The 16,437-nt window shown below is 48.1% G+C and overlaps 1 protein-coding gene across 4 annotated transcripts in view; it reads left to right on the top strand.

Annotated features, from left to right (window-relative positions):
- The window catches only part of pde4d (phosphodiesterase 4D, cAMP-specific), a 127,728-nt gene that overhangs the window by 79,289 nt on the left and 32,002 nt on the right, over window positions 1-16,437 (top strand). The window contains exon 1 of one of the 4 annotated variants that reach the window (XM_076033161.1): window positions 2,876-3,780. The exons of the other annotated variants lie outside the window; for them this stretch is intronic. Coding sequence (XP_075889276.1) covers window positions 3,686-3,780 — 95 coding nt within the window. The 5' untranslated portion in view covers window positions 2,876-3,685. Of the gene's footprint in view, window positions 1-2,875; window positions 3,781-16,437 lie in introns of those variants that run through there. 4 annotated transcript variants of the gene reach the window in all.

A 16,437-nucleotide genomic window follows, 5' to 3' on the forward strand; every position in this document is an offset into this window, starting at 1 on the left:
TGACAAAAAAAAAAAAAATCCTTATTCATATCTAATAAGATGATGAGGTAGTTTTAAGTGCAGCACTGTAGTGGTTGGCACAGATGACGGGGTAAATCTTTAATCTATGACCCTTTTTTTTTTTTTTTTTCAATTTAAAGTCAGCTGCGTATTGCTGTTTGAGAGGACATTTTTACGACCACGTGCAGGACTATATAACTTAGGATTCCTGCCCTCCACCGTCATTAGAACACGCCACTAGTTTATAGTCCTGCTGTAGGCCAGAGGATGAGGCAGGCATGCTGCTCCCCCTGTTACTAACTGGTGAGTCCTTAAAATGATTTTGAAGCTATTAGAGTAGAAAAATGACGCAGCATTGCTGTAAGTAAACGTTGCTGTAAGTAAACGTTGCTGTAAGTAAACGTTGCTGTAAGTAAACGTTGGATCATATCTCGTTGCTCTCAATGCTGGTACAGATATTCTTTCACCTTCTGGTAATGTTAATAAATGCTAATACATTAGCACTGTTGCAGTGGACAGATCAGATGCTTTGCTTTCGTGTCTTCAGCATGCATGCTAATTTTCAACACCAGTCCATTGGCGCGGCTTTTCTGAAAAGGCTGATTCAACAACAGTATGAGGTGAAATAGATGAAATGTGTGAAAGTAGCAGCAGTATTAATAACAATGAATAACCAAAAAAACAACCACAAATACACGTGACACATGTGAGCACTGTTTTGCTTTTAGCCATTCTTCTAGCCCTCTGGCTAGCATTTGTTTCGGTGACTGGTTTCATGTGTGTGGGTAGACTGTCCCACAGGTGAACTGTTTTAATTTGGGAGGCAGATTGTCCAAATGATGTTGTGGATGTGGAACTTTACAGTCACTGTTGCAGGAGGCTCTTTTACACAGTTTCTATTAATCTCCCTTAAGGGGGCTACCAGGGGGCTCCCGGTGGTGGGTCTGCCACCATCCATCCCTGGCCAGGTCACACCAGGAACCCTAACCCTTGTGTCAGTCTCAAAGCTCGGATCAATGCGTGGGCTGTCTGCACCAAATTAAATACGCAAATCAGACCCCTGAAGTTGTCCAGCAACCGGATTTGCTTTTGTTTTCCCATTTCCCCAAACAACTCGACTTGTTAAAAGGCCGCCTCTTTTTGTTTCGCTGCTTTGAGGCAAACGGCAACACGAGTGGCACACAGACGTGGGACTGCGAGGCTGTAATTCATCACCTTTTGCCTTTTCACCCGTCTCGTCTGTTTACTCGGAGCTGCGACGACTCAGCATCGTTGAGAGGAACAAGAGCCAGGAGGCCCCCAAAGCAGCAGCAGCAGCTCTGATTATGCAATAATTCACTCATGGAGAATCGACTTTCCAGTTTTCAGTGATGACATGTCTGCGGTGCTGTAGTGTACGTCTGAGAGGCCAATGGACGGCTCCCTTTTTCCTGCATGTGTGCACGGCGGGCGACACGTGCTCTCTGGCTGTTTCCACACACACAAACACACGGACCTCAAATTGAAGTTATTTTTTCCAGCGCTGTAAAAACGGCCTCGTTCTGCGAGGAGCCCCGCCTCTTCACACTCCCTCAGACCAGCTGCGCTTTCTTTTATCGCGTTGCCACAAGCGGATTCCTTGAAGCGGCCGCTCTCTCTCTGCCTCCCCCACCCCGGCCGCCTGTTGGGGAAAGAGCAGCCGGGCCGCCGAGGCCTCGAGCTGCAGGCGGACGGAGGCCGTGAGGTAGTTTAGCTTTGGCAGGAGTTGAGAGGCTGCTGACGTGTGTGTCGGGCAGGATGTGTGTAAGAAGCGAAGCTGGATCCTGTTTTTCAAACCACAGCAACTGGAGCGCGACCACAGCGATGGCTTTTAATGCAAAACACACAGACAGACTGACACAGACAGACGGATACATCGACGCATAAGCAGAAAGACATACACACAGACAGACAGATAGACAAATAGACAGACAGATGCACAGACAAATAGACAGACAGCTGCACAGACAAATAGACAGACAGCTGCACAGACAAATAGACAGACAGAAACACAGACACGTGAACAGACAGAAACACAGACATAAAGACACGGACAGACGGACACATAGACGGACAGACACAAAGTGGTCAGACATGCACTCTGAATACAGAGGCTTTGGCTTCTGTATCTGTGGTGTATTAGGCCGTACTCATTTTTAAATGTAAAAGACAACGTGACACTTGTGCTTTGGCTCCAGACAGAATGTGTGAGCCCGCCCTCGGAGGACGAACGACTTGCGCGACGGCAATCCTGTATAACAAGTTTTTCCCCAAACAAACACTCAACACAAAAACTTAAGGAAGAGAATGCACAAACTGCATGACGCGTTTGTTTTTTTTGTTTTTTTGCACAAATCAAACAAACAAAAAATGAAGGAAGGAAAAATTACATTGTGTAAATATTGTGGTACGCAGGCTCCCGTGCTGACGGATGGCGTGCTTTGAGAAGTGAAAAAAAAAACAAAACCAAGCTGACAGCGGAGCAGCGGCGCTTGCGTAGTTATGACGAAGGAGGCCCGTAACACACACACACACACACACACACACACACACACACACAGACACGCACAGCTTGAGAGCAGAGAGGGTGAGGATGAAAAGAGAATTACTCCTGTCAACGCCCAGCTCACCGTGTACGTACACTCTTCCTGTACAGACCTGCCTCTTACTGAATGGGCTGGGGGGAAGTTGGGGAAGGGTGAGGACAAGGAGGGCTTGGGGGGGAGGGGGGGGTTGCATGCGATAAGAGGATCAATAGGTTTTAGCTAGTGGAGCGCACGCAGGCACACCTCCTGTACAGTGTCGGCCGGGACATCCCAGCGGAGGGAGGGCTGAGGAGAGAGAGAGAGAGAGAGAGAGAGCGAGCGAGAGGGAGGAGGAGGAGGGGGGAGACGCCTCACTCCTTTGTCTCACCCCTCCCCACACCCCCTGCGTTTCCTCGCCTCCCTCCTCGGGAGGTTGCGAAAGGGCAGCGCTGGGAAGAGGGAGACGCAAAGTGAGGCAGACAAAGAGGGAGCAGTGCTGAGAGGATGAGAGCCGGTGTGCGTGTGTGTGTGTGAGTAACCGTTGTGTGTAACGTGCTCTGTCACGCCGGCGCGACCGCCGCTGCCTCCTCTCCAAAACCCGGCGTCGCCGGCTGTCAGGAAAAGGAATGTTTTCCGGCGGAACGAGCCCCTGAAGCCGGTCCACCATGTGGATGTGGGACAGCGACTTCCAAACTTTTGCCGGAAGGATCCCACGGAAAAAAGCAGCGGCGGGACCGGAGAGCAGAGCCGGTCCTGCCTGGTGGCTGCCTGAGAGATCGTCCTGCTGAGGCTGCCGGGACTCACGTCTGCCTGCACTTTGTGCTGGGTTTTTTTTTTTATACTTCTGTGTTGTTGTTTTTGTATTGTCTCCCTTTATTGGAATTTTTATTTGTCTTCTGGAACTCATTGGATTTAATGGTGCTATGTAGTTCGACTTTGAACATCGTCCCGTTGAACGTGAGAAGTTTTGAGGGGGGTCTACAGAGGGGGGCTTCTTCACCAGTGGACCGGGCCTGGATGGGGGGAGTCCAGCAGTGGGACACGGCCAGTTGTGAATGGGCTGGTGGCACTCGGAGGGGTAGCCAGGAGCTCCGGGGTGAGAAGAAGGTTCCCGGAGCCGGGAGCTGAGCCCTGACGGCTTGATGATGAAGCCTGGACGCTGTCCAGGTGTTTCCAGTGACAGGACCATGATGCACCTCAGCACCCCCTATCCTTTCAGGAGACACTCTTGGATATGGTGAGTCGCCCTCTGCTTTCCCCTCACATGCAGAGGCACACATGTTGATCTGTGCAGCATTCTTGTGGTTACGGATAGGGCTCTCTTAAAAGCCCAGCCAATCCCAGGCCGGCTGTGTTTCTCCCCCCCCCCGCCCCCTCCTCCCTTCGCTGACTTCAGATGTATTCAGGGAAATTTATTGTTAAATGGGCAAGACATTTCCTGCCTTTTTCTCCCACACTAAATGCTCAAGTCAAGCCACAAACTGGAGGGTTGGGCAGGAATAGCTCAGACTGAGGCTGCTCTTTAAAAGCATATTTAGCTGTAGGAACCTCTTGATAAAGTGCCGTGCTATGAGCCTTCTCTCCAGCTGTCTTTACATTAGTCACACTGAGGTTGAGTGCCTCTGACAAATTGTTCCACCACAAGCAATATTTTAAGGAGCCACTTAACCCATGCTAAGGCTAGACAGTATGGCCATTCGCCGTCATCACATCTGACCTGTTTGTCAAGTGTTCCCTTCCTTTCATGCTCGACAAGCAAGCACATGTAACATGCCATCACACTGCTGTGTTCCTCTCAGTCATGTAATCCTGTGCCCAGGCGTGTACATCGTTTCACCCTTTATACTATGTTTCCTCCCTTCCTGTTCATGAGTCTGCATGTCAAGGCAACAAAGTATAGACGTACGAGGTCTGGATTTGATTTCAGTCCAGTTCGTGGCATTAAGTTTGTCTGTCAATGGCAACTATTGATGGGACGGATGAAGTCGTATGGAGTCAAAGCCACGTTACCTTTCCGCTCGTATACCTAGAACCTTCACAAGTTGAAAAAGGAAATGAGTCATAGTGATCATAATCAGAAGGTGCCAATGTGACAGTCAAGAATGAGGTACTTTTTCCAACTAGCTGTTTTGGTTTTTCCAAAGCATAACCGACAAGTTCATAAGAAAATGTTAGAATTATTATCATCTTAAACTCCCGTGCCTGCCTTGTGTCGCAGCTTATCCCCATCAAAGCTTTAGTGTCCTGTAAAAACCTTTAACTTCCCTTGACCAACGCTGTCCTCTCCCTACATGTTTGAAAGGGGACGAGACTCGATGTTGCCCCAAAGCACGTGGTCGTTGTCAGAAAGTGGAACAAACACTTAGCTGGAGGTGTCGTCACTACTCTGGGAGAGACTTCGGCACCTACTGCTACACAACAAAGGGCTGATTTCCAGAACGGCCTGTTTTGATGCGGAGCAAGCAAAAGTAAAGAATGGACTGTTTAATTGTATTTGTGGAAAAGCTCGGTCCCATGCTGCAGTTATGTAGTGCTTCACTGTATTGTTGAAAACATCTGTAAAGTGAATTTTGCATTATGTGGGTTGTGACGCCCCGCCACTTTGGCGCGAACCACTCGGTGGAGCCTTTGCAGCACTGTTGCTGTAAATGAAAGCTCCATGGCGACTTCTGGCAGACGCAAAACCTTCCAAGGCTCACCGGTTTTTCCTGACTCACACACAGATGGTGATGTAGTCAGCAGGGCTTCAGAGGCGAGACGGCACACTAAAGAGTCATTTCCTGTATCTGCGTCATGAGGGTTTCACCGCTGCCCACCCCTGTGGACTTAGTGCAGGCCCCGGGTCGATTCATTCCCATTCGAATGATGACCTATTTGGCACCGCAAGCGCCAAAAGTAAACGTCTGACCCATTTTTAATCAGTCACATATGCACATATCTTCTTGCAGTAATTGTCAAATTTTACAGCCTTCGAGACAAAACCCTCTTTGGGCGCTGTCTGTTCCTGCTGGTGGCGACTCGCATTGCTAGTCGCACTTTTGACATGCTAACGTATTTGGCTCGGACTAAAGTGCACACGCACGCTGCTTAGCGTTCTCGTTCCAGTCGCAATCTCTGTCTTTTGGAGTTTGGGTGGAAATACTCTGTGTTGATTCAGTCCTGTTGGTTGTCCTAAAACAACCAAGAAAAAAACAGCCTTTGTATGTGTTTAATGTTTCGCAACAGAATATTTAAGCATAACTTTCAGTCATGATGCTTTAGCTGACATTAACATTGATCCCCATATAAGGCCGGAATGAACAATCCCAAACTGTCAGAACAGAAAGGGATTCTTTCTTTTTGTGTCATTGTTGTGTTGATGAATTTGAATTTATGTGGTAAACCCTTCAACATTTTTTTTCTCTCAACAACAATCTGGTGTCACGGTTGTCAAGTCAAGGCAGTCGAGTATTATTCTCTGGAAATGGCAGATGAGCTTGTCAGACCGCATTGAAACCCCAGGCAGGGATTTTCTCTCTCTTTTTTTTTTTTTCGCTCCACAGTAAAGTTAGAGGCTGCTGTCGAGTTTGCGTGACTGTCTCCAAATACAGTTGTGTGTCTAGTAGGACCGGTGTTGTCTTAACTTAAGTTTGCCTGCGTCCTGTTAGCAACTACTTTATATGATGACATGTTTGTTCTCAGCAACCAGTTTTCATCTAGTAATTAATTGATAAGGGGACATGCCATTTGTCTGCGTTTCTTTTGCAACAGTTGCAACGAGTTTCAGTACCAACATTAAAACTGGAAGCGGAGACGACCAAAAAGAAGCATCCAAAAATACACTTATACCTCAACTAGCAATTTTGAGTTTATTTAAAAAACACACAAATAATATGCCTGGTTTTAGTTTTGTGGTGAAACTGCTTAATTGGCAGAATTGGCATCATTATTAAAAACCATCACTGTTTTTAAACAATGTATTTGGCATTAATTGAACCTTAAAACCCCACTTAAGAGCTTACATATTTTATATCCACCCCACTTGAGTGTATTGACACTGTCATCAATCATTGTGGCGCGTGTGCAGCCTAATGTAACGCACATCCGCCTCATCGATTGCTGCGCTCCTTCTCTCCATCCATCTCAGGGTTAATGTATAAAAAACGGCAGGGAGTGGTGCAGTTATTACGGAGCTGCGCTCCTCCTATTGTTTGAAATGCGCACGGTGTCGTCTTTAGCGCCGTACTGAACAGAAAAAGCAAAATGCCGTGTGATTTACCTTCGCTCCATTCAGCACCGACACCAGGAAGGAAAATGAAGAGCGTGTGTAGAAATCCCATTATGTGAATCCAGTGCCTGAGAGACTCGTGGTGGTGGTGGTGGGCGTGGGGGGGTAGAAGAGAAGCAATGCTATTTTTAGAAAACTTGCACTGGCAATGCACCACAGCGCCACTTCTCTCTACCTCTCTCTCCCGAACGTCGCAGGCTCCTGGTAATAAATAGCTTTGAACGTGTAATTTTTGTTGTGTTTTCCCTCGGTTTTCCCTTCCAGGCGCGTCTAAAAGGACATCAATTTCCAGTGCCTTAACTGCCCTTCTCTTCCTCCTGCCGTTAGTGGCCCCATGGGTGGCTCCCTCAGATGGAGCACATTCTGCCAGTGAGATAACAAGGCACGAAGCACTGTTATCACGTGTCTTTGAGGCTTTCCCCCAACTGCACATTGGCATTGATTCTGCCGCTGCTGGGTCATTCTCTGCCAAACTTGTTGGGATTTGAAACAGGTTTTTTTTTAGTTTTGAGTGAGTTTGAGTGAGCGGGAGGGCTGCTGTCAGACTTGAAGAGACACTCATCAATCACCAGCAGTTTGGGGCTGCTGATTTAGTTCGTCTCATTAGGCACTCGGCTCCCTGGCTTCGTAGTGATTGGATGCTAGTTGCTACTCCTCATCTTGACACAAAGACGCCCCACGCTTTGACTGTACCACCCACTTTATAAATAAGCCCTGGGTCAGACCCAGACTGTCGCAGTTGCAGCAGTAGTGGTAGTTGAACCAGGATAGGGTTGCGTCTCTGTTATAAAAAGATGGAATAACCAGTTTTGCCAGCAGATTTGAGCGTCGCAAGGTAGCGTCAGGGGTCGTACAAGAGACATGTTTATGTCATTTTGGTGTTGATACTCTTTGCTCTTGGACATTGAACAGTCTAAAGGGGATTCCAATATCCCTGCAGTGTTCAAATGCAACCAATATGATCCATTGATTTTAAAAAAATGTCACAATGTCTTACTTTACCACATTGGCGTCCCCACTCAGCTGACTGACCCCTCCCATACGCTAACATGTTTGCTCCTGCTCTGCAGTTCATGCAAGTGGTGGCGCACTGTCGAATTTAACACTTAATCGGTCTCAACTCGGTCTTGTCTCGGCCTCGTTAATCCCAGTCTTGGCAGTGTCTTGGTCTCGGCCATGATTACATCCCCAGTCAGGCAGCACTGGCAGTACTCAGAAGTCTGTCCTGAGGACGGGCACAACACAACTCTTCTAAACACTGTCGCTTGTTCATTGTCATCTGATGTGAAATAAAGCCAACTCGTTAAGCCAAGTTAATTATGATGAGACCCTCGTCGCTGTAAAATTCTGCTTCTGTTATTATCTTCATCCATATTAACGCCCTTAAATTGAAACAAGAGGATAAAATTTAATATCTGCTCCATACAGATTAAACCCTATAGAACACGGTTTCATTCCCCTCAGCATATTACCTGCACTTGATTTAAAACTGCATCCATATTATCCAGAGATGACCTTTGACACATACAGAAACGCCAGAGTGACTTACTGGTTTGATTCCACTGAGCATCCAAGTGGATCCGACAGGCCACAAATCACCACTGTAATGGTTGGACTTTGCCACCGGAGGCGTGTTGTCTGACTAAAGCCTATCACGCGCTTCTGTTCAGTCTGCAGGGAGGCCACAGACCCTCAGCACCTATTTTATCAAGCCTTTCTGTCAAGTGTTGAATGATTACTTAATTGTTTCACACGTCTCTGTAGGACATCTTGCCGCTGGCGTGCAAGTCTGTCTGCGCAGGCACACTGACTCAGTCAGCCAGCGCTGTGTGCCCAGGCCCGGCTGTTCTTATTTTCTTCAGCGCTTCACGAGCATTATCATCCAATTGCCCTTTCACACATTAGTGCTCCTGGAATCCTCAGCGTTAGTCTGACACTTAATTACAGCCGACCCCTCTTTGGCTTCCCAAACTGTACTTTTTCTAATGTGTTGCTCACAAACACCTTCTGTGCGTTTCGTTTTTTGTTTTTTTCTTCATGCATATACACACAATGCGCATGCACACACTGAGATGCAATGCACAATGCAAACTGTGTAGTCGTTCCTGCATGCCGTTGCCAGGAACACTATGATTTTGGCAGATAACGGCAGGATGACACTGTTCAGATCTGGAAGCAGCGTTCTGATAATCTGCCACGTCGGGCTTCTTTTACTCAGCCAAGCACGAGTGCTATGAATGGACTCGTGCCGCTGAAATTAATGATTTTCCTATTAGCGCATTTGTGTCGACGCGTTTCTTAATTATTATGGTCTGTCTTTGTTCAGATCCATCTAATTTGGTTAGAAGTGAGGTTGAGGAAGTGGGGGTTTAGCCTTCGAAAAAATGGCTGCAATTACCAGTGGCATACAGTAGTTATAAGAGAGGAACAATGGCTCCGGCTTCAGTGCGATCTGCTGGAGTCGATGTGAAAGGCCCCCGAGGGGGACGTGCTGCTGGAGAGCCTGGAGGCCGCGCTGGGATTCAATGTGTTCAGTTTAGATATCAATTTCATTGCAGTTGAATTTATCTCCGCCTGCTCCTGTCGCTGTCCACACGGCAGCGAGGCGGAGGGAGGAGGCAGGAAGACGGACGGATCGATGCAAACATGAGCTCAGGGGAGCAGCTGCAGGTTCTCGCGTGAGATCAACATAAATCAAAAATGGGAGAAAAAAACAAACCTATCGAAGGTGGAAGTTAGGGCCGAGGGGCCACTCAGGCCGTCGGTGTGATACAGATGTCGTAACTTTGACACCTAGGTCGATTGAAGACGCTCTTCCAGAACGGCGGTGTTTCTCCCCCTTTGGCTCAGTTCGGTCAGTCGAATGTGAACACAGCAAGCACATCAGTGATGTGGAACAAAACAAACGAGGATCGCCCCCCCCCCGGAGGAGGCGTCCTCGGCCCTATTCCATTTGAGCCGTGATGCAGTTTGTTTGCGGTGAGAACACAACCGACCCGGTTCCTGGAACAAACCGCAAACAGCCTCCGCGTGTTCTGCCCGGCAACAGCAGACCAGGAAAAAAAAAAAAAAAAATCACTTTGCATTGTGGAGAAAATGGGCCTGTGTCTTATTGTGTATTAGAAAAGGGAGGGATAAGGTTGAGTGCAGGTTAAGGAAAGGGGAACACATATCGACGGGTGAACCGATTTCGACGCAACACCGACATCCAGAGCTATGACGCAGTTTATGACTTTAGCAGCAGAGCAAGTATTGTGCAGGAGCAGAAACGGATCTCTTGTATAAATATTGTGCGTCTGCCCCAATTCTCGTCCGCTGAACTTCCTTCCACTGTGTTTACAACCAAATATTGTATACTGCGCATGTGCGCCTGTGTCTGGGGGACCGCTGCTGCTTTTCTGAGCAATGAGCAGTAGGTTTTCAAACTGCTACAATCAAACACGGTTTTAATGATAATAAAAATGTGAAACAGGAAATACTAACCAGCGGACTTTTTGAAGAAGAAGAAGACCTTTATTGATCCCACCATGGGGAAATTTACCAATGTTTTACTGTGGTTTATCATTTTAAAACCACCTCATTCCATCCCTATTGTGTATATGTGCTGCTGTCACTGCACACCGCTGTACCAACACAGTGTTCGGGCCCTTGTTCCATTCGTTCACGCACACTTTCTTAATTCTCTGTATCCGACATCTGGATCTTGTGTTCACCCGCTCGAATGTCGCTGAGGCCTGTCGTCTCCCACTGGACCAGCGCACGGCTTTCTCCGCCGCCGCCGCTGCCGTCGTCGTCGTCGTTGTTGTTGTTTTCGCGGCGGTTGTCATGACGCCGCCCCACAATGCAAAGCACCGACCGCTTGAGGCAATGACGTCATGGCAGTAAGGAAAGCCCTGCGAGGGTGTGTGCGCTTTGGCCTGCTTCTCGGTGATGCAGTGAGGAGCCCGGGGGGGAAGCATGCAAATGGCGTCGGGGCACATCATCTGTTTCTGAAGCGGAAGCAGGTGTGAAAGCACTGGAGTTTCACCTCTGAGGGGAGTCTGTAGGATTTCATGCAGTATTAGTGTTTGAATGATGTGAACGTCTGGCTGCTCTTGATGCAATATTGCATTTGAATTTTTTTTTTTTTTTCAATTTTTCCCCCCCTTGTCAGAGCAAATTTTCTTGTGCAAAAGTTGAAAGCCTTTTCAATTCCTGAGAATACAAAGCAAATATTTTTTTCTGTTTTTTTTTTTTTTCAGCAAAATGCAGGAATTTCCACCGGAGGCTCTCATTCTCGAGCTCAAACTGTCCCGTCAAGAAAAAAAAAAAGTTAATTTGCTAATTCTGCAACTGTTTTTCTTTTGTTTGTTGTTTTTTTCACTTGACTTGGTCTCAAACACAAAATGTGTTTTTCTTCCCTTTCTCATTTCACACCAGCGTTGTGTACGGAACTTCTCGGTGCAAGCGGGGATCAAAAGTCTCTTATTTTCCTGACATTCAAATGTCACTGTTGATTCAGAGGCTCCAAACAAAGAATGTAGGAAATGTCATTAATCAGACCCGTGGCGAGCTGCTGTGCCGCCGCTGTGCGGCCGCGGACGTCACTATCTGACCCAAACAAAACCTGCAGTCAGCTAACAGACGTTATCGTGCCCCAGCCCTTTCCTGCAATAACAAAGCAACCCTCTGAGGGCGGCCTCGGTATATACTCCCACCGCAGCTCCAAAACAAGCTGCTGTAAGCAGACAAAAGACGTGGAGAATGTGAGACTGAGAGAGTTTTAAGACCGATGGAGGGGAACCGTGTCCACCGTGCAATTAGTCCAAGCATGACGCTCAGATTGGTTGACTTTTTTTCAAAATGATTTTGCAGTTTTGTTTTTTTTTACCTTTTTTTTTTTTTTTTGCATGGCCACATCCTAGAAAACCCAAAATTCCCAGCACGTTTCTGTCAGGGTGGCAGACGAAAGGGAAGGGGCCTGAGGGGGGGGCTCAAGTTCAGCGGCGGTCTACCCGCGTGACTTGCTTTTCAGACATGGGACGTGGAAAATCACAAGCGTTATGGGAATTGAGGCTTATTAGCCGCGGGAGCGCGATGACGGCGGCGACCCATGTCAACAGGAAATTGCCTGTGACGATGACGGGGATTAGGATTGCCGCGATGACGGCTGAGTTTGCATGGACGCATATTGCGATGGATTAGAACGGTTTAGGAGAGGGAGTCCCCCCTCAGAAACACGTGTGCCGACATACCTGGCTGGATTTGGAATTATTGCAATCTCTCCCGGTATCATTTCAGCCCGGCCAGCCAGTGGAAAGGCTTGTCAAGTCTGTTATCAGTTGCTGGGCTCTGAAAAAAAACTATACTTTATTAAAGGCCTGTTGAGTGAAAGGTCAGAGCAAAACATTTTTTTTTTTTTTTCCGGAAAGTTTCTGAATGAATTCCTCGAGTGGCTGTTTGCCTTCCCGCCGGTGCGACTCCTCTCCAAGCGAAACATCCCTTTTCCAAACAATTCTAATTCTGCACATTTTGCCTTCCTCTGTATATTTTGCTGCGCGCGCTGGCATGATATGAATGCAATTGTTTGGCCGCTTCCTTCGAGGAAATATCCTCCCACTCGCGTGACCCCAAGTGCCGCGCTTCTCATCCATCCGGCAAGACAGACTCTCACATTGCAGGGTGTACAATAACACTCCCGGCGGGACCCAAGCCAACACTGACAACAGCAGAACGCTCGCGATAATGCAAACTGTCTCCTCGTCTGAACCGCTAGATAGTCGGACTCAGACCTTTTTCCTTGTTTTTTTCTATAGACTTTTTTTTTTTCTTCTTTTCCTCCAAAGCTGCACGTTCAGACTCCTCGTGTGGTTACCTCCGCTTTGTGCAGATCACTGGCAAAACAGTGAGCAGCGTGACAGTCTGCAGGGATCAGTTGAATGTTGGAGAAATGCGAGAGCTGGCGGGTGTTTAACCACGACGCTCTGCTCCACATCACGTTAGACGAGTAAAACTGGGTGCGCGCTAGCTAACAGCAAAGTATCTGAAAAAACGATTTGCACGGTGGCTTCTCTGAAGTTACAGTGCGGAGACAAATTGAAGAAACCAATTAGATTCCCCTTACTGTCAACTTGGCACAAGTAAAGACGACTTGCAGAAGTTCTGCGTAAAAGCCAGTGCTACATTGAAGCGTGGGGGCACGGGGCTGCGGGCAGCTGTACCCCGTGATGTTGCTTAAAACTTTTATCGTCTAAAGGGCAATGTTTTTTGTTTTTAAAGTGTTGTGGAAATGAACTAACAAGGGTCCACTGACTTCAATCTCAAGAGATTGACTTGCTTGAAATGCCAGCTGCAGTTTCGACAGCTGTCTTTATTTTAACACGAACTGCGTGCCTGGATTTTCGCAGCTCCGGGCTGTGATGCAACACCAGGCGGTGGAGGCTTTAAAGGCAACGCAGCTTTCCAGGTGGGCTCATTTATTATTATATGGTCCCCAACTCATTTCTTCATTGAACTCCTTTTTCGCCAGTTTTATGAGATTATGATCCTCTCATAAAGCTGTTTATGGTTATGATATTATGGTCTGCAGAACTTGCTCGGCCTGCAAACGTCTACAGGAAGCCCACGTGGCGTCCTGCAGTGTCTCCTCTGCAATCTCCTTTCCTCGCCCGTCTCGGATGTTGCTTGCGCGAATGAGCAGGTGCACTTGATTAACTGCGTGGGACAACGTAGTACAACTTGGACTGGAGTGTTCCCTTGTGTTGATGTTCTGTGGAACAGCTTAACCTGGATTACCTGGCCTCTGCGGTGAGGGCTCCCTCGGTGCCGGCCGGCAGGGCATCCCTCTCCTTCACTCTCAAGCGCGCGCGCACACATGCGCACTCTCTGCGGCTCCCTTGTCGGCATGTGACCTCAGCCCTCGCACACTTTCGCCGGTCCGATGATGTCATCAAGGCTTTAATGAGGGATTACTCTGACATCACTGGGAACGCTGCCAAGTTAAACCTATTAGCGTCACCGTGTGCTTTCGCTTGTGCAGCGCCGAGTGTGAAGAGCGGGCGCCCATTGGGCCAAGTTGTGCACAGCGTGCGCTAGCTCCTAATCCACGCTGTCACTCCTCCACGCCAGTGCACCTCTGAAGCCCCGGTTGGTCCCCGGCGCAAAAAGGACTCTGACGTTGGGGCAGACAGACCTTCAAAGAGGTCAGCAGTTCAGCACAAAGCGGCTCAAATGAATCGGAGAATTTTCCGAAACTTCTCCGAAAATTTGTTTGTTTGTTTTTTTGTTGTTGTTTTTTTACAAATAGCTTGCAAAATACTGCATTCTGCACCAAAATGAGCGTCAGGGCCCTGGTGTGTAGTCGCGATGAGATGCTGCCAAGCTGTGACCTGTGTTGCACACTGAGCGGATGGTCAACAAAAGCAGGAGTAACAAACTCCAACATTGATATTTATTGAAAATGATCTTCCTCCAGATAGAACAGTGAACCTTTTTATATGCACCCAAACAAGTTTTGCTTCAACCTGAAAATGGAACCAGTAAAGCTCATTACTCTGCAATAAATGACTTCACATTTCACACATGCAAAATCGAATTTCAAATTAAACTCATTAAACCCACTAATAATAAATTTACAATAAACCAATGAAGTAATAATATCCTCAATTGAACCTGATTAACGCGGCAAAATGCCAACAGTCCTGAGAAGAAAAAGGTGTTTGCCGGATTCCATCCCGCCTTAAAGGTCAAGTTTTTCTCCTCTGTGCCAGCAGCTACATCACCCACGTCGGAATCGGTGGCTGTTTATATTTTTTATACGCCGGAATATTTTCACAGTTAACGTTTCCTGTCGCCCATGAAAGCAGTTTTTGCCCTCCAGCACGTCGCCAGGCTGCCTTCACTGCAGACGTGCCCCCCAGTTGAGCACGTGCATATTTCTTTGCAGCGCTGGTGCGTGACTTCATGAGCCGCCGAGGCTCTCGCCGGCCTTATCTACGGCCGTCAGACGTCGTCGCCGTCTCCGGAGGCGGTGGCGGCGGTTGGGGGGGTGGTGGTGGGGGCGGGGAGCGAGCAGGGTTCGGGGGGGGGGGCGTTCTATTCTCCTTTGTGCTCCTGCGTGTCTGCAAACAATGGCTCAGCGAGTTTAAATCCTCTCTCCCGGCTGTGAGTCAGATGTATATATAAATAGAGCGCAGCGCAGGTGAAGTCACGCCTGGCCGCCGCTGCCGCAGAGAGAGAGTGAAAACCACATGTTCATCCAGGTTGCGTTCGCCGATCAATCAATCCCATCCGTCATCTTCAAACAAAATCTTTTAAACGTCCTCTTTTTTTCCTCTACTTCTTTTTCTTTTTCCACAATCTGCCGCTGCGCCCTTGGCAACTGACAGCTGATTGGCCCGCCGGCTCCTACCTGTCCCCTTCGGTCGCCGTGGCAACCACATTATAAACATGCGTCGAGCCGGGTAAAGGCGTTGTAAAGGCGGGCAGGAAGTGGGCGAGTTGAGCCCAGGCGCAGGAACCATCGCTGCTTTGACGCACGACGGCGGCAGCTGCTGCTTTTCAAGCGGCCTCGACCAACGAATGTGCGTTTGCTGCCCCCCCCCCCTCCCAGTCACATTTCTTTGCTGATTGCACACATATTATACGTATAGAACCTCGCTGAGTGCCACGTCCACAGCAGTTGCTATAGCAGCGCCGCTGTCTTGGGCTCTGAGCTATGAGGTGGACTTGTGTTGGCAGCCTGCTTCAGCCTCAACACAACCTGGTACCAGTCCGTTAGCCGCTAACAAGGTTGCCAACCCGGGGAGGAGGAGGAGGAGGATCCTCACACCCTTCTCTCTGCCTGGCACGCTGCCAGTCAATTAGCTCCTTCTGCACTTTTGGACTGAACCTGAAGTATTAATCGCTGCTCATTCATTTTCTTCATCATTCCAGTCTCCAGTCAGTGGTCGTTTTCCGCGCTTTCGCGAAAAAAGGTGCAAATTCTTTCTTCACGTTTGCTTCCCACACTATACAGCTGGGCAGTGGCGGTGCTAGACGTTTTTCCTTGTGGTAGCCACAGGGTGAGATCGTGACTCACTCAGGGGTGGCAATGAGTGGATACCCGGAATGACTGCGTGACTGTTTTTTTTGTATGTATTAAATGTTTTCAGTGTGACCTTAGAACAGCAGGTTTGTCATCTTTCCTGTGAATCAGAGAAGAGGAAATCTTCACTGTTTATAATAAAGCAATATCAACTTGTTCCTGCTGTCTAAGTATTAGGTTGTGGGTTACATTAAATTTCTTTGTTTCAAGAACAAAATCCAGGGCAATAATCAAGACTGAAATACATATCTTCATGTTTTAGACTTTTTGCATGTCTTTTCAAGGACACCATCACAACCAAAGTTATATTTTTCTGGGGGAGGTAGCACAGCTCGTCATAATTCCTCTTAATTTGTGAGCTGAAATGTCATATGCGTAAAACAGGCGTTTTTGTTTTGGCGTAACGCAGACGCTCGGCAGGAAAGGCGATGCGGTGTGGACGCACCTCATTCAGACGCCACGGTTCTGCTTCTATTATGACGCTCTGAGCCTCAGGGACGTCGAGTGACGACAGTGGCTCCATCACCTGGCTCGCTGCTGCTGCTCGCTGCTGCTGCTGCTGC

This window comes from Nelusetta ayraudi, unplaced genomic scaffold (assembly GCF_046127955.1).
Source record: "Nelusetta ayraudi isolate G7.1 ecotype Tasmania unplaced genomic scaffold, CSIRO-AGI_Nayr_v1 ptg000041l, whole genome shotgun sequence".
NCBI lineage: Eukaryota > Metazoa > Chordata > Actinopteri > Tetraodontiformes > Monacanthidae > Nelusetta > Nelusetta ayraudi.